General features: G+C 39.0%; 1 protein-coding gene across 1 annotated transcript in view; it reads left to right on the plus strand.

Moving 5' to 3' along the window:
• STK3 (serine/threonine kinase 3) overlaps window positions 1-18,625 on the plus strand; it is a 311,659-nt gene that overhangs the window by 167,757 nt on the left and 125,277 nt on the right. Inside the window, exon 7 of the mRNA XM_068983496.1 lies at window positions 10,008-10,145. Within this exon, the coding sequence (XP_068839597.1) occupies window positions 10,008-10,145 (138 nt within the window). The remainder of the gene's footprint in view (window positions 1-10,007; window positions 10,146-18,625) is intronic.

Genomic DNA, 18,625 nt, shown 5'->3' on the forward strand with positions numbered 1-18,625 from the left:
TTCCACATATTAGTGAGATCCTCTGTATTTGCCCTTCTCTTTCTGACTTACTCCACTTAGTCTAATCGTCTCTAGGTCCATCCGTGTGCTGCAAATGGCATTATTTCATTTTTTATGGTTGCTTAGTGTTCCATTGTGTGTGTGTGTGTGCGTGTGTGTATACACCCATGATATATATATCACATCTTCTTCATCCATTCATCTGTCAGTGTACATTTCAGTTGTGTCCATGTCTTGGTTATTATAAATTCACTTTTCTTTCAATAGAACATTTCCTTGTGGCTTTGTAATTTATACACTTGTCATTTTAATGGCAATATGTTGCTCCATTTTGTTGATATATGGTATTTACTTGGCCATGTCTTGTTTGGTGTTTTTTATTCACATTTTATCACAATTACAGAAAGTGAACTATAATTATTTTTATACAGATAGCTTTGCATTTTCTTTTTGGGAGACCAAATATGTGTTACAGAGCCTTTACCTTGTAATAGAATTATCTGTGGCAGAAATTTAATAGAAACGTGGAAATAGTGTGAAGTGGATAAGGAGCCAGATAGATCTGATTTCTAGTTTTGACAGCCACTTTACTAGCTGTGTGATCTTGAGTAAGCTAATTAACTGAGCCTCAGCAGTAAAATTGAATTAATAGGAGCTAATATTATTGTGCATTTATAATGTGGCAGGTGCTATTCTAAGTATTTTACATATATTAACCCATTTAAACTTTAGAACAGCCGCATGAGGTAGCTGTATTATTGTTCTGTCATTATTACTATTGTTCCCAATTTTAAAGTATGGAAACAGGCTTAGAGAAGTAGAAGAGGTCAGTCAGATGGCTGCTGACGACGAAGGTGTGATGGTAACCCAGTGCCGTCTAGAGCTGGCTCAGACCTCTAGAGCTGGTTCTCTTATTCACCCTGGACTGCCAGGGCATCAGCTACATCCCTCCCCTGGATCTGAGTCCTAGGCAGACAGATTGGCCTTCATGAGCCAGATTAATGATTACTGAAATTCCTGCAACTGGAGTTGAGGATGAGGTCATGCTTGCAATCCTCTAACCTTGGGCTTACTGTAGAAACTGCACCCTAAGAGCAAGGATCACTCTAGATCTTCATATTCTCTTCAGACCTCTGTCTATTTAAAGTTGCTTTTAAGGGAGTGGTGAGAAAAACTTGGAGTTGTATTTTTATATTAATATCTGGCAGGCCTTTTGTTATCCTTCACTCTCCTCTTCCACCTGCGTGTGCTTTTTAACCAGCAGTTGAGTATTTGCCTAGTAGGATTTAACTCTTAACCTAGATTGCTAGATAGAATGCCGGAGTCTTTCAGACCCAAAAAGAAATCTGAAAACTATCCAGCCACCTCACTTATATGAAAATACTGAGGCCACACAGCCAGAGGGTGATTTAGGACTCAAGCCTATGTTTCTGACTTAAATCCAGCACTGGCTTCATTCCACTGTACTGTTTACTACCTTATATGTAATAATCTTTTAAAAGTATTATTACTATGTATTCTTTTTAGGAATTACATACTTAGCTTGCTCCCTCCGTGTTATGTTCACTGTCAGAAGACAGCTATATGTGTTTTTAGTTCTTCACAGTTTAATGAAGTGCTTTCTCATCCTTTATCTCATTTGCTTGTTTTGAAGATAACCTTTTGCTCATGTGCCTGAGGTTCTTGAATAGTGGCACAGGTTCCTTTGTGATTCCAGCATGTCGGTGGCTTGTATACATTCACAAGTCCTAGCTACCTTAGCTTCAGACACACGTGTTGACTCACTTTACTGAGATTACAGTTCAGGCATTGGAGTTTCTCAGCTCCAGCTTTTTTCACATCCTCTGGATGCTCGTGGAGTCTAAGGTGTGAAATTCCAGGCATGAAGATAATTTGTTGTTTTGAGGCGCTAATATTTCTTGGCTTCTTAGACTACTTGTGATCAGGGAAGTTCTTTAAAAAACTCAACCAGAGGTTCACTGTGTAGTTAAGCAACATGTTGTGTAGAAACAAACACAAAGATAATCATATCGTTTATTGTACTAACATTCTTCAATCAAAATGGTGTTAGAGATAAGATAAATTTTATAGCTGTAATGTGTGTCCATGTGATTTGGTTGGTGTCAAGGAAGGGAGTGAATTGTTAGGATAAGGCTAGCCACTGAATGCCAAAACTTTCTACAGCAGAGGCCTATTACCTAATCAACTCATACAAAACCTGGCAATTCTTAAGAGGATCCTTTCTGATTCGTGATTAGGTTAAATTAGCTGAACAAAGTCAAGTCTGTGAGAAAAATCTGTCAGATTATTATTATCAAACTTTAAAAAGAAAAGAGGAAATAAAATGTGTAGTGTTTTCCCTGGAGACTTTTAGAGCCTCTCCATTTTGGTAGATCATATATTAAGACTTATTTGTTTGAACTGTATGCAGTTCAGTGCTTGTTTGAGAATAGAATGTGAACATTTTAGGATCACTTTATGATAGTACTGGGTAAATAAGCTTTAGAGTTAAGCTTTTTATCCTTGGATTTCTAATAGCTACTGCTAAGGTGAGCCTTATATGTTAAGATTATCTGAAGATAAGACTGCAGCTCACTCACTGGCTCAAAGTTCAAAGGAGAGCATTAGCTCAAGGACATAAATCGCTGAGTTGTTATCCATCAATTTGTAACAGAAGGGCAGATGAACAGCATTTATCTGGACAATCTAGTATTATATACCTGCAGTTTGAGGTCAGTCTCTTTAGAGGGGTTTATGTACATACGTGCTTTGAACTGTTTCGCAGAGATGAGAGTTCAAATTTATTTTTATTCTCTAATTTGAAGTAGCAGGTGTATTTGTGTGCCTTTTGCTACAGCTGATATTAACCCCATTTTGCCCCTCTTTAAAGCTGGAATGTGTGCATGCATGCCTGCTAAGTCACTTCAGTTGTGTCCAACTCTTTGCAACTGTATGAACTGTAGCCTGCCAGGCTCCTCTGTCCATGGGATTCTTCAGGCAAGAATATGGGGGTGCCCTCTTTCAGGGGATCTTCCAGGGATTGAACCGCATCTTGTACGACTCCTGCATTGCCAGGTGAATTCTTTTTTGTTGTTTCAACTGTGGAGCTGAGGTTAATTAGGTTATTTACAGAAGAATTTTATTTTCTAGCCCTCTGTTGTTTGCTGTTTTTTCACGTGTGCCCCCTCCCCCCTGCAATTTGATTGCAAGCTCCATGGGTTCAAGATACGTGTCTTATTATAAAATCTGTAATATCAGGGCTTACAAAGTTAGATACATAATGGGGGCCATCTGATAAAATATGAAACTGAGCCAGGCTAGATGGGGTCCATGTGAAAGGGAAAACATACATCTCATGTAGAAGCAGTCTAATTCCAGCACAGTTTTACCTTATGGGACTGTGAACTCAGTGTTGCCTGAACAAAATGTATCCGCTGATGCTCTCTGGCCTGTGGCTTATCAGTCTGCTATTTCTTCTAATAAAACAGAGGAACGCACAGAAAGTACTTGTTGCATAGTTGTCACTTGGTAGATGCTCCTTGTGTCATAAAACTGGCTACACTGCTTTTGAAAGACTATCTTAGATGTCATATGTGTAATGTGATATAAGATGAATAAGAATGTTCTCTTCTATTAAAGGATTTTCTCTTTTTCAAAGAAGATGAGTATAGTAATAAACAGATTAACTCTTACCCTAAAATAAACAGACTGGGGTATTGAGTCTTCATTGCCTTGTCCACAGAAAGTCTTTTGCATAACTTTCCAAGTTAGGAACCAGTGATAACCAGTGATAACACATTTTAGTAAACTGCCGCATATTCCGAGGGCTCTCAGAAGAATGATATAGGAAACTGTTAGAATACCTGAATGCCCTGTAATTAAGGTGTCTGTTTTTTATTGCTTGAATTCTGAAGTAATGTTTTGTTTTCCTTTTCTCTAGCCCCCCCAAACAACATTGTTAGGAGATAATCTTGCTTCTTCTTCTGTAGTGTGTGTGTGTTTGTCACTCAGTCGTGTCCAGCTCTTTGCGACCCCATGGATTGTAGCCCACCAGGCTCTTCTGTGCATCGGATTCTCCAGGCAAGAATACTGGAGTGGGTTGCCTTTTCCTTCTCCAGGGGATCTTCCTGACCCAGGGACTGAACCCAGGTCTTCTGCATTGCAGGCAGATGCTTTGCTGTCTGAGCTACTAGTGGAGTCAAATGAAGTGAAAGTTGCTTAGTCGTGTCTGACTCTTTGCAACCCCATGGACTACTACAGTCCAGGGAATTCTCTAGGCCAGAATACTGGAGTGGGTAGCCTTTCCCTTCTCCAGGGGATCTTCCCAACCCAGGGATCAAACCCAGGTCTCCCACATTGCAGGCGGATTCTTTACCAGCTGAGCCACAAGGGAAGCCTGAGCTACTAGGGAAGCCCGAGCTACTAGGGAAGCCCCAAAATACAAAGCATAATTTGCGCTGCCTGGGAATTGACCCTGGGTCACAAGAGTGGGAATCTTGCATGATACCACTCTACCAGCGGTGTGGCTAAAACTTATTATTTTATATTCGCATATAGTTGGTTACTAATGTTGTGTTAGTTTCAGCTGTATAGCATAGTGATTCAGTTATTCATGTGTGTGTGCACGTGCCTAGTCACATCTGACTCTTTACGACCCTGTGGACTGTATCCACTGTCTATGGGATTTTCCAGGCAAGAATACGGCAGTGGGTTGCTATTTCCTACTCCAGGGACCTTCCTGACCCAGGGATCAAACCTGCATCTCCTACACTGCAGGAGGATTCTTTATTGCTGAGCCACTGGGGATTCCCATGTGCTATACAGTACGTCCCTGTAAAACCACACTTTGTTTTTTTCCTCAAAATTCCTCCATGTTGCTTTCCCCATTATCCTAGATAAATATCAACAAATGTTCAGAATCAAAGTGAAGTGAAAGTGAAGTTGCTCAGTCGTGTCTGACTCTTTGCGACCCGATGGACTGTAGCCTATCAGGCTCCTCCGTCCATGGGATTTTCCAGGCAAGAGTGCTGAGAGTGGATTGCCATTTCCTTCTCCAGGGGATCTTCCCGACCCAGGAATTGAACCTGGGTCTCCCACATTGCAGGCAGACGCTTTACTGTCTGAGCCACCAGGTCACTCCTAAAACTTAAACTGAGGAAAAGTGCAGGGTGAAACACTATTTTTACTCCTAGAGTCTGTAAGCTATTTTTGCTTGAGCTTTTGATATCATATCCAAGATATTATTGCCAAGACTAATGTCATGAAGCTTTTCCTTCTAGAGATTTCATAGTTTCAGGCATTAAATTTAAGCATTATACTAGAGTGGGTAGCCTTTCCCTTTAGGCATTATACTGGAGTGGGTAGCCTTTCCCTTCACTAGGGGATCCTACCAACCCAGGAGTCGAACCCAGGCCTCCCGCATTGCGGGTGGAGTCTTTACCAGCTGAACCACAGGGAAGCCCCTGTAGTGTGTATACGTTATTTCTTCCATTTTGTTCCTGTAGATACCATCCCAGTTTAAAACTGTTTATGACTCATCCTGAGACCTCTGTGCTAGCCACATTTAGAATATCTATAGGTTTGTTTGTTTTTTCTTAATCCTTTTCTTAGGTCACACATAAACCTTGATTAAAAGCAAAAATATAAAGGCACACACTGGAGGGGTAGGGGAACCAGCTTCCTTCAGTTGTGCACTTTCTTGCTGACCAAACTCCATATCATTCACTCCTCTTGTAATCTTATCATTTCTTAGTCCCTTATAGGGTCATCAGCTTGTTCTCTGCTCCTCCCAATAGCGTTATTTTACTTTTCCTTATCCTACTTCTTCTAAAGAGAATGACCTCTCTCCTTAATGCTTTATATGATGTTCTTTATCACTGTACAGTTCTTTCAATCTTTTCCTGTTCTTTGATTGCTGGACTGGGTTAGAAGTTTCTTAGGGACAGTGACTGTATTTTCTGCTGCATCTTTTAATTCCATATGAAGTCTAATGCCATGCTTTTGTGTGTTCAGTTCAGTTCAATCGCTCAGTTGTGTCTGACTCTTTGCAACCCCATGGACTGCAGCACGCCAGGCCTCCCTGTTCATCACTGACTCCCAGAGCTCGCTCACACTCATGTCCATCAAGTTGGTGATGCCATCCAACCATCTCATCCTCTGTCATCCCCTTGTCCTCCTGCTTTCAGTCTTCCCAGTATCAGGGTCTTTTCCAATGAGTCTTCACATCAGGTGGCCAAAGTATCGGAACTGCAGCTTCAGCATCGGTCCTTCCAATGAATATTCAGGACTGATTTCCTTTAGGATTGACTGGTTTGATCTCCTTGCTGTCCAAGGGACTTTCAAGAGTCTTCTCCAGCACCACAATTTGAAAGCATCAATTCTTCAGCTTTGAACCTTTTTTAGGGTCCAGCTCTCACATCTATACGTGACTACTGGAAAGACCATAGGTTTAGCTATGTGGACCTTTGTTGGCAAAGTGATGTCTCTGCTTTTTAACATGCTGTCTGGGTTTGTCATAGCTTTCCTTCCAAGGAGCAAGTGTCTTTTAATTTCATGGCTGCAGTCACCCTCTGGTGTGATTTTGGAGCCCAAGAAAATAAAGTCTGTCACTGTTTCCACTTTTACCCCTTCTGTTTGCCTTGAACTGATGGAACTGGATATACCACAGTCTTAGTTTATGTTGAGTTTTTAAGCCAGTTTGTTCGCTCTCCTCTTTCACCCTTATCAAGAGGTTCTTTAATTCCTCTTCACTTTTCTGACATTATAGTGGTAACGTGTGTACCTGAGGTTGCCGATACTTCTCCTGGCAGTCTTGATTCCAGCTTTGAGTCATCCAGCCCAGCATTTCACATGATGTACTCTGCGTATAGGTTAAATAAGCAGGGTGACAATACACAGCCTTGTTTTACTCTTTTTTTTTTCCAGTTTTGAACGAGTCCATTGTTCCATGTCTGATTCTAACTGTTGCTTCTTGACCTGTGTACAGGTTTCTCAGCAGACAGGGAAGGTGGTCTGGTATTCTCATCTCTTTAAGAATTTTCCATAGTTTGTTGTGATCCACACACTCAAAAGCTTTTGCTTTTGCTTTTGCATAGTCAGTGATGCCCAAGTAGATGTTTTTCTGGAATTCTCTTGATTTCCCTCTGATCTAGTGGATGTTACAATTTGATCTCTAGTTCCTCTGCATTTTCTAAACCCAGCTTGTATGTCTGGAAATTCTTCAGTCACTACTGAAGCCAAGCTTGAAGAATTTTGAACATTACCTTAAAGTGTGTGAAATGAGTACAACTGTACAGCAGTTTGAACATCCTTTGAAATTGGAATGAAAACTGACCTTCTCAGTCCTGTGGCCATTGCTGAGTTTTCCAAATTTGCCGACATATTGAGTGCAGCACTTTAACAGTATCATCTTTTAGGATTTGATTTATGTCATACCTGAATGGTCTAGTGGTGTTCCCTACTTTCTTTAAATTAAGCATGAATTTTGCAGTAAGGAGTTCATGATCTGAGCCACAATCAGCTCCTGGACTTGTTTTTGCTGACTTCATAGAGCTTCTCCATCTTTGGCTGCAAAAAATACAGTTAGTCTGATTTGGGTATTGACAGTCTGCTGATGTCCATGTGTAGATTTGTCTCTTGTGTTGTTGGAAGAGGGTGTTTGCTATGACCAGTGTGTTCTCTTGGCAAAATTGTGTTAGCCTTTGCCCTGCTGCATTTTGTACTTCAAGGCCAAAGTTGCCTGTTACTCTAGGTATCTCTTCACTTCCTACATTTGTACTGCCATCCCCTAGGATGAAAAGGACATCTTTTTTTGGTGTGAGTTCTAGAAAGTCGTGTAGTTCTTTATAGAGTCGTTCAAGTTCAACTTCTTCAGCATTAGTGGTTGGGGCATAGACTTGGATTACTGTGATGTTGAGTGGTTTGCCTTAGAGACGAACAGAGATCATTCTGTCGTTTTTGAGATTGCATCCAAGTACTGCATTTTGGACTCTTTTGTAGCCCTCATAAGGGCTACTTCATGTCTTGTAAGGATTCTTGCCCACAGTAGTAGATATAATGGTTATCTGCATTAAATTTGCCCGTTCTGGTCCATTTTGATTCACTGATTCCTAAGATGTTGATGTTTATTCTTGTTATCTTCTGTTTGACATAGCCAGTTTACCTTGGTTCGGTGACCTAACATTCCAGGTTCCTATGCAATATTGTTCTATAACATCAGACTTTATTTTCACCAGCAGACACATCCACAGCTGAGCATCATTTCTGCTTTGGCCCAACCTCTTCATTCTTTCTGGATCAACCTCTTCATTCTTTCTGGATCTGTTTCTCTGCTCTTCCCCAGGAACATATTGGACATCTTCTGACCTTGGGAGGCTTTTCTTCCGGTGTCATATCTTTTTGCCTTTTCATACTGTTCATGGGATTCTCGAGGCAAGAACACTGGAGTGGTTTACCATTCCCTCCGCCAGTGGACCACGTTTTGTCAGAACTCTCCACAATGACTCATCCATCTTGGGTGGCCCTGCACCACATGGCCCATAGCTTCACTGAGTTACACAAGCCTCTTCATCACAAGACTGATCTGTGAATGAAGAGAGAGGACCAGCAAAAACCAGGGAAGAAATGACCTAGGGCAGAGATGGATACCTCTCTTCCAGATAGTCAGAGAATACCGAAGTCTAGAAAGGAGGTGTTGTGGATGCTTCACCCCTGAATACTGTGAATGTCTACACTGATTGCCGAAAAGCCATTTTTTCCTCATGTCACCTGTTGTGTCATTATATATAAACTTACCTCTTAAACTACAGGTAGTTATAATATGGTTGAGTTCATTTTACTTTGTAAAATTTTTGTCATTGCCGTGTTTGTCTCTTGTCTTTTTAAAATAACATTATGTGGAAATGAAAGTGATGATATATAATATTTGTTGTGTGCAGGATACATTTGTTTTAACTTTATTATGGTTTTCATATCCTTTCAAAGAAAATGTTGTTTTAGTGATGGTATTTTATCAGGAACTATTCTACAGCCCAGGAGAGAAGTTAATTCATTGCATACAGTGATTTTCTAAGAACTTTAGGGATTAATTCTCTTGGTCAAAAAAAGGATGACTTGGTAGCTGTGAAGACAAGATGACAGGGAGACTTTTTTTTTAAGTTTTTGAATTTTTGAGCTCTCTGAATGTATTATCATGAGTGAAAGTGAAGAAATGAAAGTATTAGTTGCTTACATGTTTGGCTCTTTGCAACCCCACGGACTATAACTCACCAGGCTCCTCTGTCCATGGACTTCTCCAGGCAAGAATACTGGAGTGGGTAGTCATTCCCTTCTCCAGCGGATCATCCCAACTCAGGGACTGAACCTGGGTCATCTACACTGCAGGGAGATTCTTTACAGTCTGAGCTACCATAAGTTATTAATATTAAATTAAATCATTAGTGATAAAGTGATATATTACTTTTAAAACTTTTAATTTGGATTCTTGACTCAAATATTTAGAAAGAGAAATTAAAGACTTGCTTCCATCAAGTATTATTTCAAACCACAGCAGTAATTATATTTGTACTTAAATATTCTGAATTGCAGAAGCAAATCAAGCTGCTGCTAGCCATTCTAAATAGCAGTGCTGAAAAAAAATACTGAAATGGGAAACAAGTCTGGCATGCAATAGCAAAATTGAAGTATATATCTGTTTAACCAGAGAATGTCCTCAATTTGGTAAAAGGGTTAGAAATACAGTCTTCTTTGGAGACTGATTAAAAATAATAGATAAAATAAAGAATGATGTGCTCAATGAGCTACAATTCAAATAGAGGAAATTTAATGGGAAATGATTACATTAGTAGCAGATGGCTTTGCTTCCTGAATTGCAATTTGACTGGAAATCCTAGAAGAGCTTAAATTTGTTTTTCAGATTTTTGAGTCTGATTAAAGATAGATAGAGATTTGTTTATTTGCTGTGTTATTGTGATTCTTACTGTGTCTTTTGGATTTTTCGTTTGTATCAGGCTATATTTATGATTCCCACAAACCCACCACCAACATTCAGGAAGCCAGAACTTTGGTCTGATGATTTCACCGATTTTGTTAAAAAGTGCCTAGTGAAGAGTCCTGAGCAGAGAGCTACTGCAACACAACTTTTGCAGGTCAGTGCTTGTGTCTCTAACAGGAGGATACTTTCTTTATATGCCTTTTAGCTTTTTCTGACATTGACCAAGATCATTATGAGTTTCATTAACTGATTTATTTATTCATTAACTGATTTGTAAAGATGTAAACTTTCCAGGAAATATGGATTGATGTACAGACAGACAGACAGACATACCTTTCTTCTCCTGTATATTCTGTTTCTTTCATTTAAAAATTTTGTTTTCCAAGTTCAATTTTGTGCCCTCCCCCCTCCCACACTAATTTTTGTTGCCAATTCTTTCCTCGTAAAATTGTGTTAAAACTAAACTTCTGTAGGGTTCTCATTTCAGAAGTGAGTTTCTTTTCCATTGTTATTGTTTCTTATGTTTTAACTTCCAGATGTATTATTCCTTGACCCAGCATTTCTTCTTTGACTTTTTGCCCTGTAAGATATGTGAATATGAAATCCCTGAACTCCTTGAGAAGATCGCATGTTGTAGACACTGGTTACAAGATGACCTAAAGGAAGAGTTTCAGTGTCCCTGTACAAGTAGACTTTGTATCCAGAGTGTCAGGAGGCTTTTTTTTTTTTTTTCAAATGTTTTGACATTAAATGCAAGTAGAAATAATTTAATACGTCTAGTAATTATTCATGAGTCTTTACTTTCCCAGCAGAATTGACTTAGACCTGTGTGCTATGATAAGTGTGCATGTTAACAAAACTTGGTATTTGGAGAATAGTTCTTTTTAAGTGACAAAAAGATTAAAAACATAGTTATAAAAAGTGATTTTTCCAAGGTAATGTTTTTTAAAAAAGGAATTATTGAGAATGTTAGAAACTAGCCCTTTAATATAAGGTTTATTGTTACAAAAATTTTGCTTAGTACTGTTTCCATGAAAGGCAGTTTAGCAAAATCTGTCTAGAATAAAACACCATATAGTCTTTGACCCAGTAGTTACTCTTCTAGCAATTTACAGAGAAATTTAACCACCTGTGAAATAACATAGGTGTAAAAAATCTTGATAAACCATTATAATGGCAAAAGATTGGAAACAACATAAATATCTGTCAACAAATTGGAAGCAATATGAGGTCTGCCGAGGGGAGTTACTGGCAAAATACAGACAGCCACATACTCATATATGTAGGTATACATATGTCAGTGCTTATGGTGGAGTAGCTCTAGAAAAATAAGCAAGAAAATGGCCTCCAGAGAAGGTAACTACATGGCTGAGAAGCAATAGTGGGCTGGAAACTTTCTTTTTGCCGAAGACTCTTTTGAGTTTGGTTTTATGTGCCCATATTACCTTTCAAAAGTTAATTAATTGAAACATTATTTTTGAAATATTGTCAGCACTTCACAGGGATTTTAAGCGCATAAATCAAGGATCTATTGTTAGTTATTGTGTTGAATGTCTAAATTATTTAACCATAAAGAAGACATAAAGAAGGGGGGAGGGGAAATAACCAAAAAAATGGGACAAATAGTATAAAATCTGATGATGAAAGTAAATCCAAATACACCCAATGACTGGTTTTGGGGTAATTTAACTAATATTTCTTTCTGGTCTTTCTTCCATAATCTTTTCTAATCTCTTTAAGGAAATTCTGTTTTTAACCTAGAATTCTTAGGGTGGAAAAGCATTTAAGAACTATTCCACTAAAATTCCCTAATTTTGTATATGAGAGTACTGAAGCCCAGAAAAGTTCAATGACTCATGAAAGATCACACAGTGATCAAGGGATTCTTCTAGGTTTATTCCACTTGTCCCCTAGCCTCACTTGTCACCCTTTCTCCATTCTGCTTTCTGCCCAGGAAGTTGATCTGTATGTGTGAAAGTTGCTCAGTTGTGTCTGACTCTTTGCAACCCCATGGACTATACAGTCCATGGAATTCTCCAGGCCAGAATACTAGAATGAGTAGCCTTTCCCTTCTCCAGGGGATCTTCCCAACCCAGGGATCAAACCCAGGTCTCTCGCATTGCAGGCAGATTCTTTACAAGCTGAGCCACATGGGAAGCCCAGTTGACCTGTATGGATTATATAAATAAGCTCGTTACTCTTTGGCTTCTAGCTGGGTTTGGCTCAAGCATTGTTTTTTTTTTATATTGAGGGCAAACAGTGCAGCTGGTTTTGTAAAGTGCTTATGAGTCAGTATTTGTTTTCTTGATTTTTAAAAAACTTTTGCTGTTGTGCTGTTGTTGGGCATGGAGGCCCTCTGTTATAATGTTGGTGTGTCCTCCTCTGGCCTCTTAATTGACCCCTTGCTTGACTTCCCTTTTTTTCCCCTTTATAAATGCTGAAATAGTCGACTTACAGTTTCATGTTTCATACAGATCATGTTTTTTCAATCCTCTGTACCTTTTCTCACTCCTCACTTGCTAGTTTAAAGACCACCTTTACCAGCAAGCTCCTTTTTACTCATTGTCTCATTGTTTCTAAATTCAAATTAGGTACTCCTCTAGAAAGCCTTCCCTTCATCTTTGTTCAGGCTAATTGTTTCTCTGGGTTTCCCTAAGCAGCCTGGGCATGTCATTTGCCATATTAGAATGAAATAACTTGTTTCTGTGTCTTTGTCCTGGATTGTAACTGGTTCAAGGTCAAGTGGTACTCTTTTGGGGAGGGAGTTGTTTTTGCACTCCTGGTATCTTAATACAGGTATCTGTATCCTGGTATCTTTAATATACATGTAGTGCTTAATACATGTGTATTAAATTCAATATATGTTTATTTAAGATAGCAAACTGCTGATTTTAAAAGCTTTTAGACAGAATTACTATCTGTTGTATCATTTGAGTCTCATTAGACTCCGAGTTTTATTTTACTGAATGTCTGAAAGCCATCCTGTTCTGTCTCTTAAGGGAGTTTTGCATATGTTTTATATGTTATAAGTTAAATTATGTTTTAACTTTAAGAATACAGTCTTATTACCAAGTTTAAGTGGACATTTGCCTATAACCTACATGTGTAGATTTTACAATATTGATTCCTAGACTTTGATAAACAGGTTTTAAAGAGAAATTTATGCTGAATTTTTTTATAGTGGTTTGTTTTCCAACACTAGATAATTGTATAAGTTTAAAAGAGCAGACTAAGACTGAAAGGATCCTTTGAGATTAAGTTGAACTCTCGTTAGTTTTCAAAAGATGAGGATATTGAATCCCCAGGGACAGTTCAAGTCCAGCCTGGTGGCCCTAGAATTCCTAATCTGGAAATGTTCCCTGTACTTCTGGTGGGTAGCCTAGAACCTGAAAGTCAATTCTTGCCCTAGTCTGGCCTTCTAGAAGAGTGAGATCCATCATTATTCAAATTAGCCCTTGGGCTTGGCTGGGATAGGCGGTGTCGTGGGTCACTTTGTGAACTCTCAGGGCATGTGGCTTAGTTTTCATTTTACCAGTTGAAGTGAGGAGTAGAAACTTTATCTACCTTGCTGTCCCTCCCATTTATAATATAATTATCTTTAATACTTCCTCTTCATTACATTGAGGTCCGTATCAGAGTGTCATATTTATTTTAACCTTTAAACGATTGAGAAAACCAGGATAAGGGACAAGTGTTTAACCTGTTTCTGTTCTCTCCTGTGTCCTTCCTCCTAATGTTCCAGAAGTTCCTTCTTTTGTTCCTTTCCTTCTGTTTAGAAGATTTCCTTCAGCCATTCGTTTAGGGTAGGCCTTAGTTAACAAATTCTCTTAATTTTCCTTCACCTGAGAACTTCTTGTTTCTTCTTCATTCCTGATGGATGTTTTCACTGGCTATAGAATCCTTCCTTGGTTGACAGTCCTTTCAATACTTGGAAAATGTTGTGCCACGTTCTTCCGATATCCATGGTTTCTTATAAGAAATCTACAGTCATCTGAATTGTCTTACCCCTTGGTCTTTTCAAGATTTTTTTCTTTGTCTTTATTTTCAGAAGTTTAATTATGATGTGTGTTGGTATGAATTTCTTTGAGTCTGTATTGCTCAGCTTCTTGACTCTGTGGGTTTATATCTCTTGCCAGTTTGGGGAAGTTTCCGACTATTATCTTATCAGACATTTTCCAGCCCTACCCTCTACTATCTTTCTAGGACTCCATTAACACAAGTGTTAGATTTTTTTGTTTCACTCGCACAGATTCCTGAGATTCTGTTCATTTTTATGCCAGTTGAGTTTCTCTCATTCATATTGTGTAATTTCTACTGTTTCATATTCTGATTCACTGAGTCCTCTCTGTCTTCATTCTGCTATAGAGCCAGCCCATCCATCAGGTTTTATTTTTGTTATATATTTTAGTTCTGATTTTTTCATTTGTTTCTTTTTTGTATCTTCTAATACTTTGCTGAGATTTTCTAATGTGTCATGTGTTTACAGGCATGTTTATTGAAGGATTTTTATGACTGCTCTAAAATCCCTGCTAGATAATTCTGTTATCCATGTCATCTCGATGTTGGTATCTGTTGAACCAGTTAAGTTGATAGTTTCTTGCTTCTTATTATGATGAGTGATTTTCATTTGAAACATGGGCATTTTGAGTATTATGTTTTGAGACGCTGGATCTTACTTAAATTCTCTGTAATAAGTGGTGTTCTCTGATAGTGCTTCAGTGGGGTGGAGGGTCACCATCATTTCTGTCAGGTAGCATTAGAAGTCCAGGCCCCCCTACGTGGTCTCTTTTGACCTGTAGGGTTGGGGAGGGGCTCCTTATTACCACCAGCCGGGGTTGAGGACTCAGGTTCCCTCAGTGGCCTCTGCAGTCACTGCAGGGCCTCAGTATAGCTGGGCAGTGATGGAAGTTCTGATTCTCCCCTCGGCCGCCTCCAGTCCCCTCTAGCAGAGAGGGAGGTGGGGTTTCCTTATTATGGCCTGATAGTGCTGGAAGTCCAGGTTGTCACGAGATCTCCACCAACACTCCCCACTGGGGGAGGGAAGCACCTTTTATACTGCTGGGTGTGGATGAGTGCCCCAGCTTAAGATTTGGTCTTCTCAGATACTACTGTAGTGAAAGGATTGGACAGCCTCCAGAGGGTAGAAGTCTAGGTTCCCTACCCAGCCTTTGCCGCATGGGGTGGGGTCAGTGTTTTCTCTGCAGTGTTTGGTGGAGCAGAATGGTTATTGTTTAAAAGAGAGGGTTGCATGCTGGCTAACTGTCCCTTTCCTGATCCTTTCACTCAGGAGAGAGCAGGCTTTTGTAGGGGCTGTTTTAGTCTGTGTCCGTGGGTGTTTCTGGGTTCCTGACTTCTTCAGTAACCAGGCTGGGATAAACGAAGTAAAAGGAAAGCCCATGGAACTCGCAGCTGTGTCATTGCTTTAGTGCCACGGTCCCAAGCTGGGTTGCCACCTTCTCGCCACCTTCCAGTGTCTTCCTGTGCTTGTTTATATATAATGACCAGGGTTTTCACTATGCTTTGATGGAGCGGTGTAGAGGAAAGGATGACTGCCCAGTCTGCCCAGAAGCAGAAGTCTCTTCTGCAGTTCACTTCTTGGAAGAAATAATTAATTTAAATTCTTCAGTTTAGAAATTGATAACTCAGAACATGAACAAAGTTTAACAGTTCAGATTTTAGAAGAATAAATCTTTAAGCAGCTTTACTTCTTAAAATACATGCCCAAGAACGTGATAGGCTGATTTGGGGTAGTCTCTGTCTTCAGTTCGAGTGGTGTAAGAATTCTCGTCCTCTTAGATTATGTTTTACTTTAGATACTTGATTTTTTTGCCACGCCACACAGTTTGCAGGATCTCAGTTCCCAGACCAGGGATTGAGCCTGGGCCCCTGAAGTGAAGCCCCAAGTCCTAACCACTGGACTGCGGCAGAAACCCTAGATACACCCAGAAATTGGGAAACTGTGTTGCCTTTTAGAATTTGGTCTGTTTATCTTTTTCTTATTGATACTCTTTTTAAAACTCTTAAAGTAACTACCCTCTTGTCTGACATAAATGTTAAGTTTTAGTTCATTTATGGTTTTTTCCCTTGTTTCATGGCACTGGGTTGAACGTATAAATATTCTCCGGTATTACCAGTTCTTTTGTATTTCCATTTTTTGACTTTTAACTTCTTAATCCATCTGCAATTTATTTTGATAACTTCTGTGGTGAAGATCTAACTTAATTCAAAACCTTCCTTTCAAACCCCCCAACCCCCAAAATAACGAAGCAGTAAGTATTTTTTCCTCACTGGTTGGAATTGCTGTTTTCATAATATGCCAGCTTATTTTGTACATTATATTCTCTTTCCAGGCATTATATTGTTTTGTTGTTCTTTCCATTCTTATGCTGGTACCATATGCTTTTCTAGGCATTTAACAAAAAGATATTACTTCTGTTTATTGATTTTTCTGTTAACTCAGTCTGATTATATTATTCAGATTGCTTTAATCTTTAATTTTTAGTGTTCCATTTCTCAGTGACTAAAAAAGAAATACTAATGTCTCTTCTTATTTATTTAGATCTTCTTAGGTCTCTGTTTTTGTTATATATCATAATGCTATACTAATATATCAAATTTATAGCTATATGTTTCTTTGTCTTATGTCCCTTATTAATATTGTATGACTCTTCCTTCACTTACCATTTTTTGTCTTCATTTCTGCTTTTTTTTGATCATGTTCTTCTTGACATTGTTTTATGGTTGATATTTCATTGCCTGTCATTGACTTTTAACCCAAGTTCTTTTTAGTATCCCCCGGTAGAAACGTAATTTGGATTTAAGTATACCTCATATAGAAAGCACGTAGCTGAATTTATCTTATGGACTCAGTGTCTTTCAGTGCTTAACTAAGATCCCACTGTGTTGGAAGCTCAGCACACTTATTTGCACTGGTTTGCACCAGCAGCGTTTCAGTCACGTGTCGTGTTTCAGTTTTGCCACCTTGTTTTCTCTGGTTTTTGCTGTTGTTCTGTTCTTTTTTATGTTGCTTTGCATTTTAAAATTTTACTACCAGCTACTTGTAAAAAGCTTTCAAATATTCTTAAAAAAATCTGCCAATGTGTCTGATAAAACTTTTCTTGTGATGATCAGTTCAGTTCAGTCTCTCAGTCATGTCTGACTCTTTGCGACGCCATGAACCGTGGCACGCCAGGCCTCCCTGTCCATCACCGACTCCTGGAGTCCACCCAAACCCATGTCCATCGAGTCGGTGATGCCTTCCCTCAAGAATGCTCAAATATTATGGCCTTGTTCTTGAAGTACCCTTGTAACTTTATTAGCCAGTTCCTCTTTGTTGGTCAGAATCATGCCTGTAGTGATTATGTAGGGAAAAAAATGAGTACAAACGAAGTAAGACATACTGAGATTTTGAGATTAGGAATGTTAAGCTCTGTAGATTAATGTTAGCGTAACACTGTGTAGTCAGTTCACAATGAACTGCATGAAAGTAAGTTTGCAATAGACTGGATGTGTACTTTGGCATTTCTTAAAGATAAAACTGTGGCTTGGAATTTGGCTCATAATTTTTCCTGAAAAGATAAAGTATAAATACAATTTGATATTTTTTTTTGCCTTTAAGGAGGTACAGTTCTACTGGTTCTCAGCTTTTGCTGTGTTAGTCTTCTTTTACGTCTGTTAATACATAGTCTCCAAATCCTTCTTGAGAGATTTTCCATCAGATTCAGTATTTCCTCTTGATTGTGGCTGCTATTTTTTTTTTTAAACCCAGGTTCTTAATAATTTACACCTGTTTTACAGCTTCTCCCCATCTTACTTCATTCCTAAACTCTACTGCAAGATTGTGGTATCTCATTCTTTTCCTTACACTATTCTCTCATCTATGTAATTAAAGGGGCTGTCAGGCAAAATTCCGGTATCTCATTCTGAGTATGTATCCTTCTTGTCCCACTGTTACCTGTATCTAAACTCTCAGGACACCATTTCTGTAAGCCATGTTCCTGTTTTGGCTCAACAGCTCTTCCTACGGTGTTTCACATCCATCTCCTATCTTTGTGTGTGTGTTCATATCGTTCATACCTTTCCTTCTCCCTGAAACAGTCTGTTTCTTCTCCATGAGACACCTGATATTACTTCACCTATTCATTTACTTTTATATTGCTTAATCATATAGACTGTGCTAGATCGTCATGAATGTGACTTGTATGTCACACTGTAATTTTTTAAATGCATTTATCTTTTATTCCTTATTTTGGATAATAAGTTCTTTAAGGGTAAAGAGCATATATTCAGTTACTACTAATTTTTGCAGCCTCTTTACCAGTGTTACTCAGGAATTCTGATGCAGGACTGGGATTTCTTCCTTCTTGCTCTCCATCATCCTTTAGGACACTGTCTTTGTCTGTTTCCCAACGTGGCAGAAAGAGAAGAAATCACAGAAGAGTGCCCATTTTCACTGTTCTGAGGTCCAGATCAGAGGGTTGGAACACAACACAGACACTGGTATTTCATTCAGTACCAGTGAAATACCAGTATTGCATTGGTGAGAACTTAGTCCATAATCACAACCAACTGAAAGGGAGTCTGAGAGAGGCAGGAGGTAGCTGGGCAACCATAGGTCCAGTCCCAGCTCCGTTT

The sequence above is a fragment of the Capricornis sumatraensis genome, chromosome 11 (assembly GCF_032405125.1).
Source record: "Capricornis sumatraensis isolate serow.1 chromosome 11, serow.2, whole genome shotgun sequence".
Taxonomy (NCBI): domain Eukaryota; kingdom Metazoa; phylum Chordata; class Mammalia; order Artiodactyla; family Bovidae; genus Capricornis; species Capricornis sumatraensis.